The sequence below is a fragment of the Melospiza georgiana genome, chromosome 2 (assembly GCF_028018845.1).
Source record: "Melospiza georgiana isolate bMelGeo1 chromosome 2, bMelGeo1.pri, whole genome shotgun sequence".
Lineage (NCBI taxonomy): Eukaryota > Metazoa > Chordata > Aves > Passeriformes > Passerellidae > Melospiza > Melospiza georgiana.
Window position 1 is genome coordinate 67,966,830 of NC_080431.1, and position 17,999 is coordinate 67,984,828.

Below are 17,999 nucleotides of genomic sequence, written 5' to 3' on the forward strand. Positions count from 1 at the left end.
GTTTTCTGCACTGACCAAGCCCAAGCACAGTGAACAGGGAAAGAGTTTATCAGCTGGCTGGTTTGATCTTGTTTAAGAAGCACAGGTTTTTTTAGTCTGTATCATAGCAAAGCCTGATTGTTTCAGGGATATTAAAGTCTCCTGAGTTTCTGGTGAGTTCCTTCAGAGAAAAGGCAAAGCAGGCCACCTCACAGCTCCTGTGCCTGAGGCACAGCTGTAACTCCAGCCCATGGGCTGTAAAAATTGAGGCAAAAAATCTTGGGGAGACGCTGGGGAGGGCATACAAGGGAACTTGCAGAGGCCACTGCACTCCCTTGCTTCCCCCACTGGCAGTGCTGTTGGAATGGAGCCATGGAAGGCCCTCCCTTGAGCCCATCCACCTGCTGAAGTCCACAGGCAAAGACCTCATCAGCGAGATTCCGCCTCTCAGGGCTCTGCTCCTTGCTACCTAGCATCCAAAGCTGTCATTTTCTTTTCCTCAAAAGCCACATCTTAGGAGACTTCCATCTGATCAGGACAGTGTATGACAGATTATTGTCTGGTATTCACATGCCCATCTACGTAAAGCATCCTCAGGGCTGAAATGTTACTCTAAAATGCAGGTATGGATAGAAGTAGAACCAAAGTGTTATTACTTGGAAACAAGAAAAAGCTGAACCAGAGCCCAAATTGAAAACAAATAAAAAAACAGTTTGTGTATAAAGGATTTTTATTTTGAAAAACATTTTTTCAAATTTTTGAAGTACAGTGTAAAGTACAACATAGAATTATGTCTGCAAAGTCAGTTTATGCATGTCATGCTGGTTATTTACATGTAGATATATACAGAGTGCAGAGAATTATTGAAACCACACTACAAAATAAACAGAGAGTTCAATAACATAATTTAGTAGGACTTTATTAAATAGATATAGTTATTGATTGTATATATTTTCCTATTAAAATACCATATAGTATCTAAAGTAACTCTTATAAACTCTAATACCTCCAAAATTGCCATAAATATGATTGAAAATTGAAACTATCCATGTGCCCTGTTCAGCTGTTCTGCCCTTTGCTCCAACAGAAACTCTTGCAGAGATAATGGTGCTATCTTTAGTGCCAGAGCTTTGATGACAATTCCCAATAAAACACTTGCAGAGGCAAAACAGCTTTCAGCTGAGGCGTCCAAGGGTTGGAGCACTGTGCTCTACTTAAAACAACAAGAATAATGTGATGGCTTATTAAACACTGCCACACACAGGACAATTAAAGAACAGATATGATCCTCAGTGACTGAATTCGGATGCCAAGGATGTTACTAAAACAAAACAAAGCAAACTCCCAAAGCCCATGCAAAATCTTAAGCAAAAAAAGAAGAGACCTCCCAATGGGTACAGACAAAGCCTGACTGACAGTGGACTTAATCAGGAGCAGGAGCTGGATGGGCTGGATGCTGCAGCAGCATCTTCAGGGCTCTGTGACCAGCCAGAGAGAGACCAAGGTTGCCTATGGCTTTCATCTCTGGCCACTGAACAATTCACCTAGGCCCCTCTGCTGAGGGAAAGGACAACGCCAAGCTGGATCATAGATTATCACATTAGCAGAATATTCCACCTCCTTTCTAGGGGCTTCTGGCCAGCAAACCTTCACTATCAATTGCCAAAGGTCTGTCTTTGACTTCACTAGAACTTTGAGACTTTCCATCAGTGGAGAAGATCCATCCCAGTCAGGAGGATGTGCTCTCCAACTGGGATTTCTCTTCTTGCCGCTCAAGCCAAAATTGCACAACCTTCTGCCTCAGGAAAAGAAATATCAAGAACAATGTGCTTTTTAGTTTCATTATTTATTCTGATGCAATCTTATTAAGTAGAAAATAGGCCAGGGGAGAAAAGTTAACAACAACAAAAAAATCCTATTACTACCATACAGTGCTTTTTTTTGTTGTTGTAATTACTGTTTTGAACTGCAGAATTTTACAGCTTTTCCTCTCCTAACATTTCTTTCCTAAAGGCACATTACAATTCAATCCAATTACAGGCAAAAAATAGATATTAGCACCAGAAAATATATAAAAGGAAAATAATTTACTATCATAGAATAGTGCTGGTCAGCAAATCTGTGCATCTTTTTTTTCGGAAATAATTGTACAATGATCATTATAGATTAGTTAGGGACATAAGTAATAATGATGGTTTAATTTAACTGTTTTGTTACATATAACTCTAAATGCCAAAATATGGCAAGGACATTTTAATACTGAACTCAAAGGAATTACACACTAAAACTGTAATCTTTATCATCATTAACAAAAAGTGTGAATATAGAATATTAATAAACTTTACATATCTATCATACAATATATCCTTCACACTATTAATCTGATTCATGTTGTGCTGCAACATGTATCAAAATGTTTAACAAAGAAAAAACATGGCTAATTATATGTTGTGGGTACAGACATTATTTCTACAAGACAAACAACAACAACAATGTATCATCTACCTTGAGTTCTACAGTGATATTTGGAACAAACCTGCTGCATCCTTTTAGGAAGGATATTAATAATAACAACAACAACAATAATAATAATAATAATAATTTTAAAAAGTGTTTAACCTTTGCTTGTAGAGTGAGTCTGATCTCCATGAAGATCAGTAAATCACTATGAGCTAATTTAATTCCAACTGCCTAATTTTCTGGTAAGGCATTATCAAAATAATTTATCTCCATTTAAATGTTATATAGATTTCTGATTCTTTGCTATTGTCATAAAAGATTTTTGGTCAGACCTGAGAATATCATCATTAGAGAAGCTTTGGTGCTGCCCCCTACCCCATTCAGCCTTTGCAGCCCTCCTTACTCAGCTTTCTGGTTCCCTGCTCAGCTTCTTGTAGAGACAAACTCCCTCTTTAAAGGCAGGGGAGGGCTGGGGCACCCAAACCCAGCACTGAGACCCTACAGAAAGTGCCACTACCTGCTGCACAGGAGAGTACAAGAAAAACCATAGAGTTCCAAAAATGAAAACCCCTGCTCCTGGAGAGTGAGTGGCTAACTGTAAGTAAGAATGGCGATAACATTTTTCAGATTGAAATGCCATTTTAAAGCTAAATGACTTAAAAGTCATTTATGGCTAGTTCAGGACAAGGGCCTGACAAAGCTGCAGAGCATTGCAGAGGAAAACACAGATTTGTGGTTCTGTGAGCAGCACATTAGTGGAATCCAGTTTCTTATGAAGTTGTCTTCTCCAATCCTAATTTTGGTCTAATGTGAGATGAATGTGTGGGAATGCATGAACACCTCTCCTCCACAGGGATTCTTCCAGGTCTGTCTACAACCCTCCCCTCAGCCCTCACAGGCTCTACTTGCTAAATCTGTAACTGAACTTGGAAGTTTTACAAAATTTTTAATGAACTTGGCATCTTTGACTTCTCTAGCTTGCACTCAGATCAGCTGCTTTGAAAACACAGTACTGGAGAATTGTGAGACACGTGCAGGGGATGTGAAATTACCTAAGCTTAGGGGGTTTTCCCCACTTATTTTTAAATCAGGCTAGAACAAAGCAAGTAAGAGCAAACATTTTTTACGTTTTCTATTTCACAACTCCTCAAGAATTTCACAACAATTAAATTGCCCTTAAGAAGTATGAGGAGTCATCCAGGGATGTTCAATACAGGTTTTCTGCTGACCCCATGCAAGAGACAGAAGCTGGGATCTTTTCCCCCGATCACTGCATTTTTCTGCCTGTGTGAGATGTGCTGGGCTCCCAGCCTCTGTTCAAAGTTCTGCTTCCCTTTCTGCTCCTTTTGGCCTGCAGCAGCACTTTTCCTGGGAAGGTCACCACAGGCAAACCTTTTGGTATCCTACAGCTTTTGGATTGTGAAATACAGCAACAACACAACCAAAACCATGTTGGTCTTCTCAGGGCAATGGCAGTCTCAGGCATAGCTTAGACTAAGAAAACTTGGCTTGCCTTAAAATGAAGAAAGATTCAACTGGCTGAGGAAAGACCTTTACTTCCTTTCACATCTGCTCTGGGCAAATTAGGTGAGCACAAAGTCTGCCTTCACTGCCAGTGACATCTGGAACAACCCCTCATCACAATGCACTGGGCACAGTCTGGATTTAAGATGAAGTGAAATGTGTTTTGGGATTAACAAAACTGTTTAGGGTGAAGAAAGAACCCAGGTCACTCAGTCCCTAATGCCTGGGGTCTGTCCTCAACTGCCTGCAGCCAGTCTTGCTCAGACTCCCCCTATGAAAAAACAATTTTTGGAAAGATGTTCTTTGAGCCTCTCTCTTTCTCTGATCATCACTCAATAATTGAATTAGTGAGGAGAAAGATCCTGCAGGGTTCTGACACCAGCCTGAAATCCAGCAACTGCTCTGAAGAATTCATGCACTACATGTAAGTAAAGAAAGTTCTGATGTGCTACTTTGTGTTGGCAATGAATCTTACTTTTCAATTTAAATAAGAAAAAGGCTATGGAAAGAAAAAAACAGCAGGTCAAAAATTACTGATGTTTTTAGCCCTAACAGCAGTTCTTCAACTTTCTTCAACTTTCTTCAAGCAGTGTACAACTTAGAAATCAACAGATGATTTGTATGTTGATTTCTGCTACTGAAGAAAGAACTGAGCTTTGACATATGTATGAAACTAAGTCTAGATAGTTCTATGAACCAGTGAATACTTTTGGAAGCACTGGTGTTGAAGTAATACTGAGATGGAGGTTAAATGTCATGGTTTTCAATCAGGAATGGTAAGTAGCCAAGCAAGCAGCGCATGTTTTCCCTCAAGGTGTACAAGAAAACTGTTCAGACTGAGAAAGCTACTTAGTGTTTCTGGGGGTTTCTTTGACTTGGTTTTATTTGCTTTTTTTTTTTTTTGGTTTTCAGTCCTACCAGGAGCAATCAATAGGTCTTTTCAACATCTTTGAAAAGTAAGGATTTTTTATTCTGTGGAGAGAATCTTTGTCAGATATTTTAGAAGAAGTCAGGAGAAATAACACTAAGTAGTTTTATTGCTACACGGAGCTTTTAGCATTCATAGCTTATAAAATTGGCTAGTTCACAGGTCATTTGTCTTATTTTCAATGAAAAAAGAATGAGTTACAATTTATCTCAGGTTTCAAAACATACTGCTGTTTTTCACTGCTCACTTCACATGACTCCCAATCAGTCCAGATTCAGCATCTCCTTGTTTTCTACAGATGTTCTGGGACACAGAAGGAATGTCTTCCAGATGATGGTTATCATTGAAATAAAAGTTGTTAATATTATCTATGCTGATACAGAAAGCAGGAAAGAAATCTACTAAGTATTTGAATGAAACATTCATAAAACATATCACATTTTGAATGAGCATTCACTGTGCAGGCAGTGTATAAACTGATATTATCAGCTGTATAAATTCTATACCATATTGTAACTCAATGACTAACAGAAGTCCCAACTTCTGATTTACAGTAAAGCAATTTCTTACGTGAAATGATTAGGATCAATTTTAGAATTAAGTTTTCTAAGGGAGAATTCAGATCACAATAGAAGTAGTACTTACATTATGAAAGAGTCCACGATTTTCCATATTAAAAACCATAGATTACAAGAAATGTCATAGAGTGCACTGCCTCTAAATTTCACATTTCTGTGAGCAACATCCTCGGACCTGAAAGTCTGCTGCTAAATAGCAATTTTTTTTTATTTTTTATTTTATTGCTTTAGAGTTCCTTACCCATAAAGGAAGAACAGAACAACCCTTTTCAAACAATGGAAGTTATTTAAACAGAGTACCATCCTCAGCACAGAAACTGTTAACTGTTTCATCACATTCTGTTCCTTTGGCAGGGAGCTCTGTAACCTGCAGCTGCAGCATCTGAAGGAAATCTACCACTCAAGCTAAGGGGCTGATCCCATATCTGTGTCAGATAAAAATCATAGTGCTTATTATTTGTTACCATGGATACCATGAAGATATTGCTGTCCACTAAAGATTACTAGAGGAAGACAACATAATTCTCAGGAACTAGTCCTGTTTTGCCTTCATAAGTTGCCTTTAACCAGCCTGGTTCCACTGATGGATACACTGCAAAAAAACATACACAACTTTTAACACTGTTAAAAATCCCATACATGCCACATATATTTATTTAGATGGTATTTATTCAAGAGCAATTGAAAAATCAGGGCAAAACCTGAGAGCTAAAACAGGAATTACGCCCCCATTTTGTAATACAGTTCAGTTTTTTATAGGTTCTTTTTAATGTGTAAGGCAATGTAGAACAAATCTTACCATTGGAAAATATTGCCCCCTGTGGGAAAGACAGCTCATGACTATGCTCAGCCTTACAGGAATACATGGCTTTTGCTTGTCTAAAAGAAAAAAATACAGGTTTGCAATAAATGAGATATCAAGGAAAAAGGTATAAAGGAAATTAAAACCTGGGAAATGTAGGAATAAGCAGATGTACAAATGCTATATGATAATGACTGGTTACACAGCAATTCAGAGGAGTAGAATTACAGTAGATAATAACTTCAAGCTTACTGGAGTTAACAAACATGTTATTGCAGAAAAGAGCACTCCATCCCACTTACATATTTAAAAAGCAATATAATTTGGAACTTTTAAAATGAAGTTGTTCATTCAAATAAGTACTGAAATGAGCACACTTTTTAAAGCAAGCCATGGATTGCCTGGAGACAAATTCAAAAGTGATCATCAAGTCATCAAAGGTCTAAAAAGTTATCCTGTGAGAAACTATTGTTAATAGGTCTAGAGAGGAAAATAATACTTAGAAAGTAAACATGAGACAAAAAGGAGTAATGATTCTGTGCCAGAGAAGGAGGACAGGAAAAGTCAGCTCTTGGGGTCTGGCACTATGATTCTGCAAAGTACAAAATGAAGGTTTGAATATGAAGATTGAAATTAGTTCTTTTTAGGTTCCTGCATTTCACCTAATACCTTGACTTTAACTTACACACTCAGAACAATTTTACATGAGCTACCAATTTTTCTGAATTTCTTTAAACCCACACTACATTAAGTGAAGATGAACTTGTTGATTATTTTACCTTTGTGTGATAGATTGGGGAATTGCCAGCTGAGGTTTCCTTCTAGCCAGGATTTATCTCAGTGACCTAATATGTGACCCATGGTAAAGTTTAAAATTTTTTGCATACTTTTTTTGAGAGTGTGTGTATGCAAGTGGCATGTAATCCATCACGTCTTTCTTCCAAAATAGTGAGATAAAAGAGGTGCACGATAGATTAATTAACAGTGCCACATCATAGCATTATCATCATTCATTTGAACCTTTACAAGGCTATGAGAGTGGATGGACATATTCTGAAGTTTTTATGTGAGAGCTTTCCAGAGATGATTTGTCCCTATGAATAAAAAGCCTTGCAGTTGATTCTCTGACTAATGACTGGACTAAATGGCATCTTTTGCTTTCATCTTAAGATAACTAATTGCTCCTCAAGGGTTACATTCTCAGGATGAGATTTTCAGAGGAGGTCAGGAATTTTGAATTGTATGATATCCAAGGGGCAGTTTATTTTCAGGGAAACATTTCTGATTTTTAGTACTGTCATCCTGGTTACATCCCATCAGCTAACTACAACAAGATGAGCACTGGATCCCTGTTTGCTCACTTTGCTTAAATGTCAGCTTGCTCTCTGGCTGGTGTAGACTGCTCTGAGTAGAGTTTTCCCGAAAGAACTCCTTGGTGCCTCCTGTTGTGAAGAGTTTGCCACCTACACTTGACAAGATAGATGTCTTGATTCATTACTCTATTTAATCTGTACAAGTTTACACATAATAATGTATATACAGAGGGAGCTTAGATAACATCACCGAAGGTCTGAAACATTAACTGAAATGATTTAATTTTCTTTTTCCTCAAAGCCTACGGAGAGCACTACAGATGTTCTAATTATCCAGACCCAAATCAGTAACACTATGACAAAACAGCCTGTTGGGATGGGTTGACCCGTGCATGACTCCTTGTTATGCAAACCCAACACACCTGTGTGGCATAATCATGGATTTTACACATCTGAAACAGCAGAATAACTGTTAAAGATTGCTGTAGTTGTAATGAACACAAAGTAGTAAGTAATGAATTTACTAAATCACAGGGATTATTTCAAATCTGAATAATTTTACTATCAAGCCAGGTCCCCATGTTAATAATGGGACACCTGAGTAATACTGTGACAAAAGACATTTAAGGCAATATTTAAATGTGAGGCAGAATTTCTTAAGTCATTCTTGAAATATGACATGTTGTTTTTACTGCCCTTAGAAAAAGTTAAGAAATTAATGCAATTTTCTCCTCTCTTCTCTAATGTCTAATAAGCTATTCTGTTTCAACCTCCAATTTTATCTGATCAAAGGATGTTTACCTCAAAAATAAAAGAAGACAAGAAAACAGACTCGGTCTTAGAATTATACAATCACAGAACTTCTAAGGTAGGAAAAGACCTCTAAAATCATCTCCTATAGAAATATAAAGGTTCTCGGCACTTGACATTTACACAGATAAAGAAACAAGTCAATTTCTCAAAAGCTAATGAATGATAGGATTCTTCACACTACCCTGCTCCTGAGGCAGTGCAATTACACTCCAAAGTTATGTACAAATCATCTGTGATGGTATAATGAGAGACAGATTTAAGAATATTTACTCATAATTCTAGAGCAATTTTCAAGCACCTGGTTATTGCTTCCACACTTGATTTGATTATTTAGGTTCTCATATTGTTATTACTCACTTCAACCCTATCCATCTGGAGGCACTGCTCATGAAATGAGCTTGCAGGTTCTTGGGCATTTTGTTTGTGATTACAAAAATGGACATTGTTACTGATGGTGTTAATGCTGTTCTCCCTAGAAACAAGGCTGTTAAAAAGCACGTGGTAACATCATCATCATCTATTACAATTCTTTTAAGATGATGCTAATAACCTGAGAGGAGTGTGAGTGATGTTGTTTAGGGCAGAGGAAAAAAACCAGCATCTTCAGAAAATGTTATCCACATTTCCTAGAAATCCCTTCTTTCCATGACCTTATTGGGTGGATTCCAGATGAGAAAAATGCATTTTCCATTTCCATTTACTTACTTCCTATTATGGTTGTTTTGAGCCCATAATGATAAATATATTAGCAGTCACATCAGATCATAAATTCTTTTGCTTGACTACACACAGTCAACAACACCTGAGGCTCTAGTAATAATAATAGAAATAATAACTGTTTTGAAAGATAAACAAGCTTTAAAAGTATGCTCCTGCCCTAATGACTTTTCAGTCTAGCAAGCAAAGCCAGAAGAGGAATGAATGAGGAAAAACATATGAATCTCTCTCAGATGACTCACCAGTTAATATTATCCTACAGGAAGAAGAAAGGTTTATAGAGCCCTGGAGATGGAAGACTCAAAACCAAGCCTGAGTAAAACATACTGGTCTGGTCTGAGCAAGACATTGCTGGTGGTTTGGGATGCAAAATATAGCATGCAAATAAACAAAGAAGAATGACTGGACAAGAATATTTAATCATATAGTTGGGAAGGGACCATGGGTCTAGAGCACTTCAAAACATCAGTCTGCTCCTAGTGAAGTCTCAGCCTGGCACCTAGAGACCCTGAAAGGTTGAGCCTTTTGCTGTCACCTACTCCTTCCCATTTTTCTAATGAAAATTCTTCTTCTAATGCAGTTTCTCACTTCAGGAGATTTAACTTTAACATTTTTTACGTCTAAATCAAAGTCAAGAAAGAGTCAGGGATTATGTGTTGGTGCATTTCTGTACAGAACCTGAAATAAAGAGACCTCAGGCCTGACTGACTTATCTAACTGCAACATTTGTGAAAATAGGAAAAAAGCTCCCTCACCCTTTTCAAGTGCATGCTAGATTAGTGACAGAGACTGGTGTCACTGTACACAGTAGCTTAATACCACAGTAAGGGAGACTGATGAATAATAAACTTCAAATCAGGAAATCGGAAGACAGAACTCAAAGTAACTCTGTAATTGGAAAAAGAGAGCACAGGCTGGACAGGGCATCAAATTTTGGTCTTCCTTGATCAATCCTAACACACATACTGTGGTCTCTTGTTGTCTTTCTGATCAGAAAAGCCCCTTAGTGTTACAGGAGCATAGACTCATGTATACAAGGAGAGAAAACAGGTCAAATAATGCATTAAAAAAGATGACATACAACTCATTAGAGACCTGTTGCATCATACAAAGTCAGAAAGCAGGGTTGCAAACACTGAATATAAGAAGAAACTAAGTAGGACCAGACCACTGTGGCAGTAAAACTCAAGTGCAGCATTACCTGCTGCAATGCAGAAAATAATGTGAGACTGCAAAACCATACAGGTATTTTTGATCTGCCATCTGTGCAAAAGACCACAGCAGGCAACAGGTGCCTCAAGCAGGGAGGAAGTTACTTACATTCTATAACGCCTAGGCAAGCACTAGCTTGAAATTCATCTTAGCAGGGTTAATTACCCATGCAGAAAGTCCAACACTATCTTGACTTGAGTATTTCTGGTATCAAACCAGGCAGCTTAAAAATAGTTTCTCTGCCTTACACTTGGTCCTGCATACATTAATTAGTTAGCAGAGTTATGAACACAGGAGGCATTTCTACTGCATGATCAAGTTGTAATTACCATGATTTCTACATTTCTACTTCAGAGCCAAAAACACCTCCAAAACAACAAAGTCTAATCTACAGTTTTAAATCAGCCTTCATGTTCATAAAATGCAGCTAAATAATAGCTGGCTCTGAATTGAAAAATCACACTCAGACTTAAGCAGCACTATAAGAACAGCTAAGCTATTACTGATTTCTACCTCATTCTGCCTGCTAACCTCCCATTTTCCTTGCTCCTGTTGCTCTTCTGCCTTCTCATGAAGGCTGAAGGAGAGGAGCTATTCAGCCTTTCAGTGTTTTCAGCTTTGTTATCCCCTCTCAACATCCATTACCAAACTGCTACTTTTTCCTTTGTCAGATTTTTGCTTCTTAGATGCTTTTTATATACAGATGGCACAGGCTCTGAAGGAACAACAGAGGAGAGTCTGAAAGAAGGAAGTAATACAAAATAAGAAAAGGAACAGTGTTGGAGATGAAATGAGGAAGGACTGGTGAAGCAGTCATTGCTTTCAACTTAGGGCACTGGCTTAAGAACATTCCAGACCCTTCTTCTATACTTTTTTCCTTAAAATTATTGCCCTGATCTTTTCACACCCCTTCCGTCCCCTGCCATCCTCATTTTTGTTCATCTTACAGTTCATGGTACTACACAAAACAAGAGCCTTGAGTCCTCAGAGCTGCTTCTCTCACAAAATCAGTAGGCCTTTGCAGGAGAGCTTTTCCATTCCCTCTCCTGCTAGATCTGCCAGAAAGGACAGACACATTCCATGGCCAAACATTTCAGCATGTTGGCATCTTCCTTTACCTCTGTGCTACTTCAGGCTACTACTTCTGGATTCATGGATTGACATCTTTTTTTCATTGCTTGACAGTTCTGGTAAGTTATGGGTTTATCAGTGAGTAAAGCAGTGATCTGCTCTAAATCTCTGTTCTGTCTCAAAGAATTTTAAAAGTTGGGATAGTGAGAAGACAGATAGATGTTTTCATACATCTATTTACTTATCTGCTTTGTCTATTAATTGTAAGGAAAGTAGTAATGTACAGAAGATACTGCTTCCTAGACAAACACTAGAAAATGCTAAATTAATTTAATATAAAAATGAATCAAATTAATGAAGTAAATGCAAACAATTGCAAAGAAAATGCCAATACTTTCTGCTGCACACTACCAAGAGGAAAGGTCAACAGTTTCTTCAGACAGACAACAAGGCATGGAAGGTGTGATGGTAAAGACAGAAATCTTGATCAAGTTAATCTTGAACTTTCTAAAGCAAATGTTATTCCAGACCTGCCTATATGAGCAAATTACCATAACCCTGCTGAAGCCATTCCATACAAACAGCTGGATGGAGAAAAGACAGCACGCTCATCTTAATTTAAATACTGGTGATTTTTTCTTGTATCTGTGTCCTTAAGCAGACAGCTGACCTGAGCCTCTCACTATTTCCCCAGGTGAGAGAATAACCAGACTGGCTGCTATTCTCTGTGAAATTTTGCCTTCACTTGAAGAAAGGATGAGCTTAGTAAACCAAAAAAATTCACATGCCACATGATGCTGTCTAAAAGACACAGAACAAAGCTCCAACACTTCTCTTCAATCCCTGAGGCCAGCAAAACAGAAAGGATTTTACAGGATGTCAAACAGTTTGTAGCACTTACCGTCCTGAAGAAACTTGTTTAAGTGAACCAGCACTTTCGAACAACTGCGCTCTTGCAGCCACTCTGAAAATAAATGCAAAGCCTTGCTTTACACTGCCCACACTAGTTTCACTTCTAATCATCTAAAGACATGTACACATTTGAATTTTATTTTTTTTTAATTATTCATTTACATCCATATTTACCAGACTTTTTAAGGGGGTAACCGAACTGGAGCAACAGACTTCCACATGCTCCAGTGCCATGCTGAGCTACCAATGGAAACCTCAACCTCTTGTGCTTAAAACTGTATTCATGGATGGGCAATAGATATATTGGAAATGCTTTTACTGAAAGTCTGTCACTATCATGCTGGAGCCCTGAGCTGTGCAGAATTCTCTGTTTAAGTAAGACACAGGAGTCTGTGAAATGACTACGGTGATCCCTTCCAGATACAAAGTGGAGAGGCTGAATGATATCCTGCAGTATTTGAAAAACTTCTTGATGCTCTGCAGATCTGGAAATACTTGTTCATTGAGACAGAGATATTCTGGGTCAAAGTCAGATCAGGAGAGATCTTCTTAGTTTTCAGTGTTCTGAAAGCACTGAGAAACATTATGAACCCAAATCTCAATAGGCTAAATCACAATCTCTATCGCTTAGAACTATCTTCCTTTCAGCACTGAAGAAATAAAACAAAACCAAACCAAACCCCAGCTGCTAAAAGTCAACTATTTATCACGCAGCAAATGAAGACACTTCAGAGCTGAAGGTTTGTTTTGTTTTCTTTTTCCTTCCTCCAATTTCGAACTTTGACAAATAAAATCTGATGATTTTTCTGAGATAACATCACAGACAGTAAATAGCATTTCTGCTATTTTCTGAAATATTAAATTCCAGAAGAACCAGAGATAGTAATACTAATCATTTTCCTAGGAAACATTTCTACCTTGTCTCCAGCCTAATAAAGTCAATGGTAGTCTTTCAACTGACTTAAACAGACTTTGTGCCATCTCCTTTGTTTACAATTTTAACAAAATTAAATAAACAATTAACAAATGCAGAAATATTAAAATCAAGTATTCATGCATACTTTTTCAATTACTTATGAACGTTTCTGGAATCACTTTATAATAGGCAATACTGAACCAACACAAATCTCTAAAGGGCCTTAATGACTTACACAGATCCTGGTCTTTGATAGCCGTTACTGGATGCAGTATCTAATCTTAATCTCCTACACATTTTGGGAGGCAAGTCAGGGTTTGGTGGAGCCTTTAGTGTATCTTTGGTATCTGTTGAAGATAAGCTCTGTATAGATCCACTGCAGCTTTTGTTACCTAAAGAAAACATCAAATTATAGGGAACATTAAAGCTGATTTGAAGTTGTTACAAAACATGTATAACTGTGCCAAGCAAATGTTGTGCTGTTTTTTTCCTTTTTTTTAGGAGTTAAAACAGGCAGAGAAACTACTTAGTAAGAGCAAGAAGAAACCATCTTTCAGACAAAAAGGCAGGAGAATAGACTCAACAGAAAGAATGAGGAAATGACACTAAAATTGAGAAGGCTAAAAAATTACATAGCAATTACATGGCTAGATAGTACAATCACTAAAAAGTGACAATAAAAGCATTCATAAAGTAGTACTTAGCATAAAATTGAAAAAAATTCACAGGGAAATGGTTCTCAGGAAGTCAACTGATCAACGCAATGTGAAATCAGACCACAATAGTTTGTATGAATTAACATTTTGATATCCACAAAAGCTTCACGCAATTTAAAAAATATATTTCAGAGTAAATGCCAATGATTTGCCTTAAACAATTGCCACTGTAACTTGATAAAGGAAATCTATATGTTTATACACTGTATAGCACACAAAAGAAATCCTTTTAATGAATATAAGCCATGTCCACATGTGTTCTTCCAGGGGACTTATCAGTGGATTGCTGCCTTTGGATGTTCTGCAAGATGAAAACAGCATCTGCTTCTCTCCTTATGCCAAAGACCAACCAATGCTTAATAATGCTTTACTGTCAGAATACAGAGATCCTAAAATATAAGCACAATACCTCTAATATTGATATTTATAATCTATAGTATTATTCTGTATCAAATTATAGATGAATCGTAGGAGGATAGAAAGTGATCTAAATTTGAAAAACATTTTTTTAACCTGTGTGAACTGTGCAGGTTATAAGCAATAGAAATATGCCAGAAGCAGTTTGAAAACTGAAACAACATACCACAAAAATTAAAAACAAGCAAACAAACAAGACTTATGAGTATCATTAGCTTTCAGATCCAGCTCTTGTTTTCTGACGCATAAGATAACACTGATGTGATAAAAGACCTTGGAAATTACCTTCAGCTGATGGAATTGATCTAAGAGAAGATGCTGAAGACCTTTTCAGCCCAGACAGACTGTAGGAACTCTTTTTGGTCAGATCTGTTGGTGGAGAGGCATTTTCTGGTCCAGTGACAGAAGCTACACTTTGGCAGTCTGATTCCACATCTGTCTTGGTTGCATCCTCCTTCGACGAGGACTCTGGACTTGTAGTCCACAGGCCTGAACTTTTCTGGCCATTAGAAGAAGAGGGAGAGGCAATCCATGGAATCCCTCCCGATTTCTCTCTTGGCTGTGAGGGCGTGCACTTGGTGGTGCTGTTCTGCTCAGAGGAGTGAGAAGACAGAGATTCGATGCTGCCCATGGGAGTGCTGTCGGGGCTACTGCTGTACGAGTCACCTGGGGAGGAGGCAGGGGAAGGGACAGAGAGAGAAAAACATAATCTGCATTTTCTAATCATGTACATTTCTTTCATGCCACTTTTAGCTCTTTTGTACCTTGTCATCAAATTCATTAATTTGTGGTTTCCTGTACGAAGAACACAACTCTTTTTTTTTTTTACTTACAACTTGAATGCTCATCTTGCCCGTTTACAGAGCATTAGTCCCTTGAAAGTCACAAGATTGGCTAATGTATTTCTTGTCAGATGCATTTTCTGTAATTTTTTATGATTCCCTACCATATGAAACCTGCAGCTCTTTTCTCACCCCATACAGATTTCCTTTATTTCTTGCAATATAATTGTGTCCATGCTTCATTTAAATGAAAACTTAAAACCATCTTGCACTATGAAAATGTTATTGCCAGAAGCCTTGGCTCCCTCCTACCTGCCACACCTAGAGATATTTGGTAAGAAGAGTACTTCTGCTTCTACCTCAGTGTTTCAGGGCACAAGTGAGATACTAATTGGAACTTGTTTACACAAGTGCTGAGTTTCAGCTAATAAGCAAAACACAAACGGAGAGCTGTTGGGTCAGAACTAGTGGCAATCAAACTGCCACCAAACGTAGCATCACAGAAGTCATACAATCATTTGGGTTGCAAAAGACCCCCAAGATCATTGAATCCAACCTTTCACTGAACACCCCAACATCAAATGAAGCATGGTACTAAATGTCATGTCATTTCTTGAATATTTTGAGGGGTGGAGACTTCACACCTTCCCAGTTAGTCGGTTTCAATGCCTGACAAGCCTTTCAGTGAGGAAATTCTTCCTGATGCCCAAACTGAATCTTTCCTGGCATAGCCTGAAGAAGCTTGCATGCACTCTGTGAAATACTTGCATAGAAATATCCTGTTTTTATACTGATATTCATTCATTGCAGCCACACAGTGAAAAACACCTGAAACTTGCCCAGTTTATCCTCTGGTGAGTGTAACTGACTTTTCCTTTCTAACTTCTTACTTGGGACCCCATGTCATTCACACTGGCAATCCATGCGCAGGGAGCTATTGTTATTTAGTATTTAAACTCTGCCTGGCTGGAAACAAGTAACACAGGCCTATGGAAAGTGCAGCAGCAGTGCAAGAATATACTGAGGATAGATTTCTTAACATTACAGACTTCAGAATTACTACAGTTGCTCAAGAACAGATGCACTTTAGCTGTGGATTAACTTACTGATCCAGTCTCATCCAAATCTTTTTGAGGATCCAAGGAACACAGAAATTCTTTAGGAAGTCTGTTGCAGTAGTGCAATTGTTAATGACTTAAGCTTTTAAAAAGTTTCAATACTCCTTAAAAGTCCAGCCAGTAAGTAAAAAAGTGGTGACCCAAATGGATGAAAATGAATGAAGTAAAAATTTTTAATTACATCTATAAAAAATTAAGTAAACATTCTAAACAAGAAGTTGATTATAGATAAAACTCCCTGCCGTTAAACAGTAAGCCATATGATGAGTATACTGCTTCTCTCAGGAATATTAGAGTTGATTTCCATTCCAGAAAACCTAAGAAAGTTTCAGTGGTTTTGGCAGCTGAGGCAGGGCTGACTTTGAAGGAATGACCACAGTTTCATGCATGTGAAAAAAGCCAAGTGATGGTTTTGATCTCCTACCCTTTACTGAATTTCATTTTTTATAGGAGGATATAATGTTTAAATTGAACACTGTATGCAACACAAGACTTGCCTATAACCAAACATCTTTCCTCACTCAGAAGTGAGGAATGCAGCCAGTCAAGAGTGCTGCTGTGACTCTCAGAGGTTAAAAAGCTGATGATCATTGGAATACAGCATCTATAGGATATTATTCAGGCAAAGTTAAAAGATGACATAAAAAGCAAGATAACCAGTATGGAATGACAAACTTACTGTCAGGATCTGCTAGACATGGTGTGTACCTTCCTTTGGGTTTACGTGAGCCTGTGGAGAGACAAATTGCTCTTGTTCTTCGTGAACTCGATCGGGACTGAGGCTGGGGCAGAGGAATATTGGGGTCTGGTGCAGTGTGAAATATCTGCGTGATTAGAAAAAGAGAAAAAAATTACATTAAACAACAGAGATACACTTACACTTTCATTATTAATCCATTTGTTTTCCTCCCCACTATGCTTGAAATTAACACTAACATAATTTCACACATTACAAAAGAGTAAAGACACAGAATATAAGCTTTGCTTTGATCTCATTTTACAACTCAAGAACCACAATACTGAGCTGTACTTAATGCTTTTTTGTATTAATTTGTTGAAATATATTTATTTTCTATCTCTTGTTAAGAAGGGCTTAACAGTTGAAATTGTAAAACAAAATAGGTGCCTACTAATGACTCTTCTCCAAGAAGTACCATATTTTTAAAATATTATGACAAATTTGATTTTTTTTTTTTGCTCTATGTTCCAGAGAATGTTTTTATACATCACAGAAATATGTCACAAGCGTAACTTATTACAATCAAATTTGGATTTCAGAAAGCTTTATTTGACCAAACAAGTCAAGTTTAATGAGGAACAACTTTACATTTAAGGCATCTCCTGCTTCGTATCTCTTACATACCAGTGCTGCCACTGGTCAATTTTGTGCTTCATTGCTGCAGAAAAAACTCAATTTTTTACCATGCTATGCCAGAAGGCATCTCTGAAAGGATTTCTGGGCCCTCTAGCTTTAAGGCATTCCCAAAAGAAGACGAAGCAAACCATGAAAAGACACCTTTGTGCCATTCATAGAAGTGGAAGAAAGCAAATATACTTCTATAGTAAGAAATACTTGGATGGACATCTTGACATGCTCTCAGAGTACATTAAAACTGTAGTAAGCACTAGTGAGTAGCACATCAATATAAAAACATTTCTGTAGACAGTGAAATAGAGCAGGAGTGGCTTTGGTTGTGCAGTCATAGTCTTTGTGCTGAATGAGCTCTGATTTTCTGGAGAA

General features: G+C 37.7%; 1 protein-coding gene across 1 annotated transcript in view; it reads right to left on the reverse strand.

Moving 5' to 3' along the window:
• Nucleotides 1-691: 691 nt before the first annotated feature.
• The window catches only part of ARHGAP42 (Rho GTPase activating protein 42), a 143,780-nt gene continuing 126,472 nt past the window's right edge, over nucleotides 692-17,999 (reverse strand). The window contains exons 19-24 of the mRNA XM_058018498.1: nucleotides 16,938-17,082; nucleotides 14,644-15,024; nucleotides 13,461-13,617; nucleotides 12,299-12,361; nucleotides 6,269-6,348; nucleotides 692-6,061 (exon numbers count right to left, since the gene is read on the reverse strand). Coding sequence (XP_057874481.1) covers nucleotides 5,973-6,061; nucleotides 6,269-6,348; nucleotides 12,299-12,361; nucleotides 13,461-13,617; nucleotides 14,644-15,024; nucleotides 16,938-17,082 — 915 coding nt within the window. The 3' untranslated portion in view covers nucleotides 692-5,972. The remainder of the gene's footprint in view (nucleotides 6,062-6,268; nucleotides 6,349-12,298; nucleotides 12,362-13,460; nucleotides 13,618-14,643; nucleotides 15,025-16,937; nucleotides 17,083-17,999) is intronic.